Source organism: Lipophrys pholis (assembly GCF_963383615.2).
Source record: "Lipophrys pholis genome assembly, chromosome: 12".
Taxonomy (NCBI): domain Eukaryota; kingdom Metazoa; phylum Chordata; class Actinopteri; order Blenniiformes; family Blenniidae; genus Lipophrys; species Lipophrys pholis.
In genome coordinates, this window is record NC_137641.1 from 13,520,545 (window position 1) to 13,532,194 (window position 11,650).

Below are 11,650 nucleotides of genomic sequence, written 5' to 3' on the forward strand. Positions count from 1 at the left end.
AAAGATATTTTGCATCAAAAGACAGATTTTTTTATTATAAATAATGCAAGACTTGACACATTTTTCTAACTTAAAAGTAAGACTTTAATTTGAATATTTAGAATCTATTGATTACTCCCTCTCAGCCTTTCCCTGATCCGTGCTCTCATCAGTATCGGTAGCAGCCTCCCAGGGACACGCCCCTCTGACTAGATATGAAGCCCACACGGTCCAAAACGCCAGAGAGATCATGTGTTCAAGCTGCTCCCTGCTTCTCACGTGATTCTCACCTTTGATTTTCATTCCCTTCCTGACGCCTAAACAGCCTGACTCGGGGATCCACCCCAGTTTTGCACATTCCATAAAGATCACGTCGGATTTCTTGCGCCTGATTCCCGTCCTCCTTCTGTCTGTTTTCAGCCCTGTGTGCTGATGAATAATGTGCAGCAGTTAAGAATCCAGCTGGAGAAGATGTTTGAGTCGATGGGCGCCAAACAGGTGAGTCGTCCGCAAATAAACTCTTGAAGAAGCAAGAGTGACCTGCTTTGAACTGTGGTGGACCATAGCTGATGCTTACACATCCGGTTTCACAAACGTTCGGGCTGAGTTAATATCAAAGAAATCTTTCGTCTTTCAGAATAATCTGCAAAACCCATTGAGGTTGTCCAATAGTTGTATTTGTGTCTCTTTCATATGTCAGATTGCTACGGAGGAAGCCACGGTATGTACAGTAGTGGTTTTTAGATCATTTCCGGTAGAACGGCAGTGTTCTTGGAATAAAACTCGAATTTCTCTTAACACTGTAACTGCTGTGTTGCATATAGGAGTTCTTAGTGAAAGTGTGTCTTTAAGCAAATAGTTATAGATATTCACTTGTGTGCTACCCTAAGAGAATGTTGAGGCAGTGACTTGATTTCTTCGTTTTTAATCAGTGTCGTATTGTGAGTACGTAAAGGACAACGTAAATAGACAGGTCCTCAGTCAGCTGTGAATGCTTAGAATCTCTCCCAAGCATTGATATGTAATGCTAAATCTACTGTAGCTGTATTCTTATTGGAATGTTTGACTAACTGTGGCACTGCAGCAGTTTAACTTTCAACAAGTGTTCTTAATTTACAATTAAAGCAATATGAAACCTTAGAAGAGGAGGAGGAGGAGGAGAAGGAGGAGAAGGAGGAGGAGAATGCAGAGGCAGGAGGGGAGGTAGGTTTCCATTGTTCTGGGCTTTAATCTGGAAGGTTCCTCATATTTTTATAGTATAATCAGCCTAATGGTAAGCAGTGGACAGCAGTATTGATCGTTTTTATGTTCCTCTGGCTTGGATAGCAGGTTGTCACTGAGGACGAGAAGGCAAAGACTCCGGTGGGTAATGTGAACGCTCGCAGCTTAAATGCATCGTCTCGTCTGGTTGGCCAATAATTCAATTTGTAGAAAATGGTGAAGTTTAATAGCATTTGCATCTCAACTAAGTAGCCTGATTTCAGAGTTCGTGGTTGTAGTTGTAGAGTTGATGTACTTTGTTTTAGAGGTGAAACTTAATGGTAGAAATAGTTCCTGTAGCTCCAGTTTTCATAGTCTGCTCATGCATTTGTGTTTGTACTCCCCGTCGACACAACACAGCATGTCGAGGACTCTTGTGATTTCCTTTCAGTGATACATTTGGTCTCTATTTCGTCAATGGGGCAGGGTTTTGTATTCAGTGAATGAATGAGCTGACATCGGATATCTGCTTTGACATCGCATTGCCACAATATTGTTGTCATTCCTGTTGTCACTCTTGGTGGCTGGATTAGCAGGCTCTCTTGTGTGGCAAGGCTGCCTTCACCAAAATGACAGTGAAGAGAAATTGATCTCTCCACCCCCCCTCCCACCCCCGCCCCCCCTGCTGCTGCACCCCCCCTAAAACGTTCTGGTGCCACACAGTGGAGGCCCACTTCACACTGTCCAATCCTATATTCATAGATTAATGTGAACTCAACGGTGAACTGTTTACATTATGACGTGTCAGGAACAGCTCAAAGTACTGTAAAGTTAGTGTAACTGTTAATGTGGGCTAACAGATGAACTGATAAGACAGTCAAACATGAAAACTTCCCGGTCCTCACACGATCCCTTTTCTGATCACCAGTCATACATTCTCTCAGGAAACATATAGAAACCTCCATCGAGTTTTCAAGTTGGGAAAAGGGTGAGAAAGTGCTCGAGCTGCGGATCTGCAGCCCGATCCGCAGCTCACAATGAACATTTGCTCTTTTCTTTCTTATTTCTGTCAAAAGTTGTAAATCTGCTCCGTCTGGATTATAAAACGCAGCTTTGATTCACATTCAGTCGTTTCCACCTACACTGAACAATGCATGAAAGTAACAGTGGATTTTTCATTACTTTACTGTGTTTCACTGAAGCTGCATCATCATGAAACAGGGATTCCAGCAACACAACAAAATCAATCTCAGGAGATCCAGATGTATCATTACAGCCATGTTTGTCCTCTTTTTCCTTTTCTAGCTCAACAACAGTATCCCAGCATGGGAGGCAAGTTTCCTGTATATGCGTTCATGTTCTGTTATACATGACTGCATATACTCTTTCACCCTGTGATAATATTCTGTTTCTAAAGCATCCAAATTAGTTTGAATACCGTGGGGAAAAAAAACTCAATGAGACTTTGTATTTTTTTACTGCCACTCCCTAGTTTGAAGAGAATGAGGACGAGGAGGAAATAGGGGAGGAAGGGGAGAAAGTAGAGGCAGAGGTTTGTGGCGGTTCGAAGTGGTTTCAACATTATTTATCCATACCGATTCCCGTCCCACCGACTCCCAACAACTTCACACTAACCGGTCCCACCAAGACAAAAACTTCTCTTGTGGTTATGCATTGTGTCTGGTCATCATCCGTGAGGATTTTGCACCTCAAACATTCATATTTTTCCTAGATCTTCCATTAAGCACCCTCTCATTTATCATCGGGTGTTCGGTCTTTTCTTTTTTTTCTTTTTTTGTAACTTGACGTACTTTTTCATCTGTTTTGTGTTTTCATTTTTCTTCATTTGCAAAAGCCTGACAAGGAGAAGGTGGGTGTCGGAAAAACAGCCATTTTTTAAGATCTTGTTGCCCTGAAACGCACATCCTGAAACTGTTCAAAATTGTTTTAACGGTTGTTTTTTTGTTTTTTTTATTATTCAATTCTCATTCCATCATTTCAATTACATAAAGATGAGTGAATCAGAAGAACAGGTAGGCGCCAATGTCACTCCCACCATATGTAAAATCCACTTCTACCTACTGTTCGTTCACGACTCTCATAAACAAAACTCTAAATCCAGTCCGTCAAATGACCCGTTGTTTCTTGTGCCCGCCACCTTCCTGTGCTGCTGCAGGCTGAAAATGCATTTGCAGACAAAAAGGTGAGTTTAGGAGCGCAGACGCATTACGATTTGGTAGGGGAACGAAAAAGCTTTAAAAGCATATACAGCACATTACAGACAGCGAGCACGACTCATCCCTCGCTACCGTCCCTCCCCTGAAGCTTCCCTTCTGTGCTGCGGAGCAGAAAGATCTCTTTCCCCTCGCTAATGGCGCCGCAATACGTAACCCCGACAGGCCATGAATCACGCAGAGCTCATTGGATCATTGACCTAATGAGCCACACCACATCTTCATCCATACGCCTCAGCTCCCCCACCGGCAGTGCTTATTTTGTGCAGACAGATTGGATCTTTCCTACCCCCCCCCCCGCGCTTTTATTTTCCTTGAACGAAACCCACATCTCCTGAAATAGTTAACTTTTTTTTTTTTTTTTTCTTCTTCAAATTTGCTTTCTTCTTATAGTCTGGCACTGTGGAGAAAAAGGTGGGTTTGCTCACATGTGTGTGTAACTTTCTCCTCTACATTTAGCAGATCTGAAGGATTTTCTGATTATGACAGGATGTTAACAACACTGCGGGTTATTGAAGCTGTCATTTGTAGCTTCCAGTGCAGCTTTTAGAAATTCAGGTAATTCCAGGTACTTTGGGCAAAAAGCTGCAAACATATGAAATGAAACCTTTTTATGAGCTGCTGTTCAAGGTCCGCCGTTCACAGAAAATGTCACCTTTTGAAAGGTTGTTTTTTTTCGCTGCGTTTTTGAAGTTCTAAGAGCTTTGAAGAGTTCATTAAAAAAAAAAAAAAATTGGTATCCAAAACTGCAGAAAGTGAATGACTGTGTACTTTAACACAGATGGACATTGAGGCCAGTGACCTGCTGAATGACCTGCAAGTGAGGCTGAACAACGTGCTGGATGAGCTCAGCAGCACATTTGGGAACAGGTGTGTGTTGAGTTCACACAAGAGGTTCCAAGTCAATGCTTTGTGACTTTGCCTTCCATTGTCCTGATTCGTCTTTTGCCTGTGTTCTAGTTTCCAGAGTCGCATCAACGACTGCATGCGACAGATGGCGTCTCTGCTTTACCAAATCAAAGGGCCGCTCAATGCAAACACCAAACCCCAGGTGGAGGCCGACTCTGACAATATGTTACGGCCACTTATGGACTTCCTGGACGGAAAGTGAGTGTTGATGTTCAGATATCAGAGAGGGGTTTCTCATTCTCATGATGAACTGCATGATGATATAGAGATGTGATGATCTTACAACTGTAAATCCATGTTCAGAACTGTTTCGTTTTCAGTCTAACTTTCCACCTGATTTAGACTAACTTTAGCCCTGATTCTAGACTGAATTTTGACCTGCTTTAGACTAGAAGAAGACTTTTTTTCTAGAGTAGAATTTCACCTGTTTTACACCGTTTGATCGTGTTTATAGACTTAAGTTAACCACTGTTTTTACATGAAATTTGGCCTGTGTCTACAAAGTTACCTAAAACAATCCTCAGACTCGGGAAGCTATTGCGATGATATCCATGCTTGGCGCTGCAGGGATCTTCTGAAGCTACTCCTAAAGGAAAGAGTAGTTCATGGCTTACTCCACACATTAGGAGAGTGGTGAAATTAAATGATTAAACATAAGCATTTCTTTGATCAAGTTGCTTTTGTATTTTTTTTTTTTCCACTATTGTGACAAAGAATGGATCCCAATGACCAATCCAATGCACGGGAGTGGCGATACTTAAATCTTACATTAAATGCACTGATATTAACCTTTTACCTTCATTATCATTAACATAAAACATTGTAATTGATTCGAGCCTACACGTCTCATTAGTTGATATGCGCCTTGGAGGAATATCAACACTTTTCTTGTAATTAACATACGTGAACTCATGTATTTGCAGGCTAACGCTCTTCGCCACCGTCTGTGAGAAGACGGTACTGAAGCGCGTGCTCAAGGAGCTGTGGAGAATCGTAATGAGCAGCCTGGAAAAGACCATCGTCTTGCCACAGGGCAACGACACTTTTGTGAGTTGACTCCAGGGACAAAGTGTTGTCACCTCATTGGCATCGCCACAACAACTTTTACAAAATGTCCCCAAATTCAGCCTCGCCCAAAGATAAATCAAATTGAATATTCTGTCTTTAAGATTGATCAGTAATCAGTTAGAACCACTTATGCTATGAATCTCTGCAAATATTTCTGGTATTATAGAAGTAACCCAGGTTTTTTTTTCCTTTCATCCAGGGAGCACAGATCCTCTCAGCTGCTAAAGAACTGGGTCAACTCTCCAAACTGAAGGTATCACGATTCCTCCACATTGGAAGGCCTTTCCATGTCTCAAAAGTGAGCAGATCTAAGTGTTTGGAGCCTTTAACATCCCTCTGTGCTCATCATTTGTTGCAGGATCACATGGCGGGGGAGGCTCGAAGCCTGTCTCCCAGGCAGTGCGCTGTCATGGACGTGGCACTGGACACGATCAAGGTCAGTTTATACGGCAGGTTTTGGTTTCATTGCGGGGTAGTGGGCTGGAATTATTCATCGGCTATTCATCCATTAACCCGGGGAGGTCATGTAGGCGGCTCGTGACTGTGTGACTGCTGATGTCAACAAGCCAGAGCCTGGAGAATATATTCAGAGAACAGAGGGTGACATGAGAGGTGCATTGAAGCAGGATTATAAACCGAGCCCGAAAAAATAGGACGATTTCTTTGTTGTTGCTCGGAGTAACCTTCAGATTTTGCTCTGTTTGAAATGGATTACAAGGAAACATTGATCCTATTAGCGTAGCTGGCTTCCTTCAGATGTCTGTTCACCCTTTGTGTCTCGCGCAGCAATATTTCCACGCCGGAGGGAACGGCCTGAAGAAAGCCTTCCTGGAGAAGAGTCCCGAGCTGTCCTCTCTACGCCACGCTCTCTCCCTCTACACTCAGACGACAGACACACTCATCAAGACCTTCGTGACCACGCAACACTCACAAGGTAGTTTAGCTCCTGAACTATTCCCAGAATACACCAGAAGAGGGCACCGTGCTTGTATATAATGGATAATCCTTTTTTTTTTTTTTTTTTTAAATGAAATGCACTTGCATGTTGTGTATTTTACAGTGTTTGTGATGCGGAGGATTGTTGACATATCATTGTTGTCTTCTCTTTTATCTCCCGTGCTGCCTCTGCGTTAGTGCACAATGGAAAGGGTATTAGGTTAACTCCCAATGAAAAAATACAGCCCAGCAGGGGTAGGTTTCATTAAAATCACTCGCCAGACATCCCCTCATTCCCCACCCGCTCCACCCGACACTTTTTGTTTGTCATTCTCTGACATTAGTGTGGGCAGGTCAGTCCTACCCCATCATTTCCATTTCTATACTCCCCTTTTTTTTTTTTCTTAAACTACATTATTTATTGGAGGTGTTTGTTTTGTTGTTGGTGTTTTTTTTTTTTTGTATTCAGTGTAAGCTGACTGATTGTATCTGTTTCAAACTAGGTTCAGGTGTGGACAAGCCCATCGGAGAGGTGTCGGTCCAGATTGAGCTGTACACTCATCCAGCAAACGGAGAGCGGAAAGTTACAGTCAAAGGTTGATTACAGTTTTTTATTAAATGTCATTTTAAACCGGGGGGCGGGGGGGGGCAAACACATCTTAGTTCAGGGCCCCCGTACGGCACAGTTTCACCTTGAGAGGGTCGGGTCAATAAAATATATTTGATAATAATCTTTACATTTAAGCTTAAGTTTTTCTCTGTTGTGGCACAAAATCCAAATAAAGTGAAATGTCCCCAAAAAAACTGCATTATGATGTGGCTCGCTCGGTTTCATGCCGATTCCTTGGGTCTCAGTGTTGTGTTGTATTTTCCAGTACTCTTAAAAAATTTGTTTAAAAAAAAAAAATCTATATTTTCTTTGTGTGGTGGGCCGAATTAGAGCCTCTTGCGGGCTGGTTTTGGCCCACGGGCCTTGTGTTTGACACCCCTGTTTTGAAGGATGTTGACTGATCTGAGTTCAGCAGTCTGTTTGTACCTTCTTGTTATTACAATAGCTGATCAGCACTCTCAGATCGTACACCTTTAATGTCTGCATCACTTCAATCAATCTTCTTACACTCTGCGAGTGGGAAAACATGAACAGACGTTTGTTTGCTTGTTTAGTTTTTTCACAAATGTCTGTTTGATGCCCATGTCTAACAGTTGTAATATTTATCATATTTTGTATTATGTCACTGTTCTAGCGTGTCTTGAAGTAACCGATGTTATCTTATAACTCATGCGCTACTGCAGTTATGGGGGCCAACGATTTGAAATGGCAGACGTCCGGCATGTTCCGGCCCTTCGTGGAGATCACCATGATCGGACCGCACCTCAGCGACAAGAAGCGCAAATTCCAGACCAAATCCAAGAATAACAGCTGGTCCCCCAAGTTCAACGAAACCTTTCATTTGTGAGTACTGTAAACCTACTCTTTTCTTTTCTGTCTTGATTTTTTTGTTGTTGTTGTTGACTGAAAGGACTATACAGCCAGAGTATCTGTTCTTGAATGATTTCTAACTGAAGTTACATCATTGTTAAATTGTGACTGTTTCATGTTGAAGATTGTCATTTCAAATTCAAAGTCCTGCAGCTGTGTTCCAGCTTCCTTTTTTTTCTATCTATATAGCTTTGTATTTTTACATAAAATGTTTAGGAACATCGGGTAATGTTTTAATTTGTACACAAATAACCCTATTTTCACAGTTGTATTATCTTCACTTCACAAATAGGAACAATTGTTGTTGTTTTGTTTTTTTTCATTATTTGTCTACATGACCAATTTCTGAATTACTCCACTAAATTACCTGTTTTTCAGTGTTTTCTTCACCCTACTATTCAAATCTGGTTGTCTTGTTTTGCCCATTTAGCCTTTTCATCTGATGATTATTCGGTTGATCATGATGGATGAGGAAAAGCTGAATGGAAGAAATACATTTAAAAGCTTCTGTCATGTTTTTTAAGACTTAAAAAAAAAAAAAAACATCAGAAAAGCTGGCAATCCTTTTCTATTAATTCATTTTGGCAGCTTTAGTATTCAGATTGATGTGAAAGTGGAATGATTTGCTGCTAGATTTGAGTACATTTAGAGTGAGAATAAGCTCCTTTTGTCTTCGATACGGAGCCAATCTCAAGCGGTGGGTGAAGACGATCGCACACTCTTTATTCACATCTATTGAAAATTAACGTCCCATGCATGTTCTTGGACTGTGGGAGCAAACTGGAGAAACTCCGGCAATGTAGGGGAACATGCAAACTCCGCACAGATTTGAACTCAGAACTTTCTCGTCACCACTGAGAGACTCATCCCGAGTCTGACAGGAGAAATAAGCAACTGTTTCTAACAATATCTGGATATGGATTTGAATGAAGTCTGACTGAACGCTGCAGTGACTCGTCACAGACGACCAATGCACCAAAGTAGCATTATTTAGTGTCGTTCAACACTTTGTCTGGCGCCACAGAACATATTTAACCCAATGACTCTGACAACACATGGTCTAAACTTTTACATATAATTTATCTTCATACAGCAATACTGTAGTTTTTTTTACATTCATGAAAGTAAAGAACTTCAGTATCACAGTTACATAAAAAAACAATTCTCAAAGTTTTATGCAAAAAAATATTAAAAATACAAGGCTATGTAGCTAAAAGCTACGGCAAAGCTACAGGTGTTTTAATTTAAAATGAGTTGCAGTACAACAGAGAAGCAGACATGGGAAACGTAGTCAAGTTAACGTTGAATAGAACGGGTTAAATGCAGGGATCCGAAAAACAAGAATTTACTCTGGCAAGCAGGTGCCTTGAAATAGTATTGTGTCGCCTTAAAGCCAAATGAAATTGAAGCCTATGTGTAAGAGTGTCCTACAGGCAGGCTGAGAATGCAGCTCCAGAGCCGCATGCAGTAGATTCAACATTTAAGCTGATTCAGCACAAATCGTTGTGTCTCCACAGTGTTCTGGGTAAGCAGGACGGGTTCGAATGCTACGAGCTGCAGGCCTGCGTTAAGGACTACTGCTTCGGCCGCGCCGACCGAGTGGTGGGTCTGGCCGTGATCCAGCTGAGGGACATCATGGAGAAGGGCAACTGCGCCTGCTGGTGCCCGCTGGGACAGCGCATACACATGGACGACACGGGGCTCACCGCCATGCGCATCCTCTCGCAGCGCTCCAGCGACGACGTGGCCAAGGAGTTCGTGAGGCTGAAGTCAGAGACCCGGTCAGCGGAGGAGGGCAGATGAGGGGCAAAAGCGGCGGGAGGACTTCATCGCTTCCGTGTGTCCGAGCTGCTGTCAGCTGCTGTCAGCTGCTCAGCGCTTTGCCAAGCTCACCACCGTACAGCCGCCCCTCTCCACGCTCTTCAAAACACTCGTCGATTGCCGAGCGACACGCAGCGACCGGCTCGCTCAACCGTCCCACTCACCAGCTGTTGCACCACTTTACACAGCCGTTTAACCTTTTCTTTTAAAACCTCGTCCATCAGCCGGAGTGGCACAGTTGCGAATGCCTCTTGGAGAGCAGAAGAGGATGCCATGCCCCCCCCCCCCCACTTTAACCTTCTCGAACCGTGGCCAAGCATTTCATGCCTTACTCTCTGCTGTTCAGGTGTGGCAGTTCAAATCAATGTGAAAGAGTTTATGTCATATTGAACAACTGGAAGATGATTCTTCTGGATTAATCAGTTCAACGTGTGCCTTTCCGTTTTCTTCTACCCCCAAAACGATCCTCCCATAGAACGTCACCAACCTCCCCACCAAACACTGGGCCCTGTGTGTTCATGGAGAGCCCCCCCCCCCCCCCCCCCCCCCCCCTCCTCCCCCCCTCTGGCCATATTTATTTCTTTATGATCTCAAGCAGAACCGTATAGCCGTTTTATTTATTTTTTTATACGTATTTATTCTTGTGATTTGAAATGTTGTTTACTGCCAGAGTGTCTGAGTATTTGCACAGCGGTGTAGGAGGAGGAGGAGGAGGAGGAGAAAACAATAAGTGTTGTGTGCTTGGGTCACAAAGCAGGAGATGTTTGTCCGTGAATTAAAAACCATTCAGGGAACATTTTATTCTTCCAAATTGACTATCAGAGTATTTGGACACAAACTGATTGAGTAGAGACATATTTCTGGTTTACACGTATCTTCCTGCCGTTTTATTGCGTGGCCTTATTTTGGTAAACGTGGATCTTTTTACTGTTTTTCTCTTTGGTTTTTTTTAACCTTTTTATTTTCTTCAACTCCCACTCGTCCGTCTGTAATTATTGTCAAAGTGATTTCCCTTATCAATTTGTATTTTTTAATCCGGATGATCTTTGCAATGTTGTAGCTGTACTTTCTTCTCTTTTGCGATCGGTTTTATTCAGTGTTTTGTCAACGTTCCTCTTATCCCACTTCACCAGGTGTGTATGGACGGGAGTGTTACACAGTGCCATGCGTGTCGGTGAATTTGTTCTTTATCTTAAATTGTGCTCTTTAAGAAAGATGAATATTGCTGTAAATTAAAACATGCCCAGTTTTTAACACCGTAGAAACCACAAAGTCGTTCTCTTCTTTCTTATTACCGCCCTGTGAATAATTATTTATGACCACCAATGTTGAATAGCCGGTCTTGACATACACGTTCCTTGTGCCAAGTTCACATCTGATGTTTTTATTTTGTTTTTTATTATTATTATTATGATGATCAATGTTCGATATTTGTTAAACCCTTGCCACGATCACCCCGTCACAGTTAACGAGTACAATCTATCAACCGCATCTTTTGTGGTGTTTCTTTGTTTTGTCACTGTTGGTGTCACCATGTAAACGTTCCCGGAAATTAATTTTGTATAAAGTATTTGGCAAATATCAACAGATGTGCCCTGTTTTTAATTTTCCTGTTACAGAAGAACACTTTTATGAAGATGGAGCGTGTATGTGCCCATACCGATAAAACGGATGACTAAAAGGAGTTTAAAAACGATGTAATAATGTCAGAAAAACATTCAGAGATTTGCAGCAGACCGACATTGACAATTTAACTTAAAGATCTACAAGTATTTCACATTATTCCATTATAATAGACAACCGATTTGAAACTTTTCTGACAAATCAGAAAATGTCCATAATTCAACAGGGCAATTCTTCCCAAGACGATTATTTGACATAATGAATCGATAAGATCAAATAACAGTTGATACCTTTAATTTAATGTTCGACATTCAGACCGAAGTCGTACAACTGACAGGAGTGATAGTGACTTCCTGTCTCTGTGGCGCGTGTCACAAAAATGAGTCTCCGGCTGAAGTTG

The 11,650-nt window shown here is 42.1% G+C and overlaps 1 protein-coding gene across 1 annotated transcript in view; it reads left to right on the top strand.

Annotated features, from left to right (window-relative positions):
• The window catches only part of unc13bb (unc-13 homolog Bb (C. elegans)), a 71,518-nt gene extending 60,308 nt beyond the window's left edge, over window positions 1-11,210 (top strand). Inside the window, exons 30-40 of the mRNA XM_080476819.1 lie at window positions 400-477; window positions 4,195-4,283; window positions 4,374-4,520; window positions 5,246-5,369; window positions 5,590-5,643; window positions 5,749-5,826; window positions 6,177-6,324; window positions 6,525-6,581; window positions 6,830-6,922; window positions 7,620-7,779; window positions 9,324-11,210. Of these exons, the coding sequence (XP_080332945.1) occupies window positions 400-477; window positions 4,195-4,283; window positions 4,374-4,520; window positions 5,246-5,369; window positions 5,590-5,643; window positions 5,749-5,826; window positions 6,177-6,324; window positions 6,525-6,581; window positions 6,830-6,922; window positions 7,620-7,779; window positions 9,324-9,609 (1,314 nt within the window). The 3' untranslated portion in view covers window positions 9,610-11,210. The remainder of the gene's footprint in view (window positions 1-399; window positions 478-4,194; window positions 4,284-4,373; window positions 4,521-5,245; window positions 5,370-5,589; window positions 5,644-5,748; window positions 5,827-6,176; window positions 6,325-6,524; window positions 6,582-6,829; window positions 6,923-7,619; window positions 7,780-9,323) is intronic.
• The last annotated feature ends 440 nt before the right edge of the window (window positions 11,211-11,650 follow it).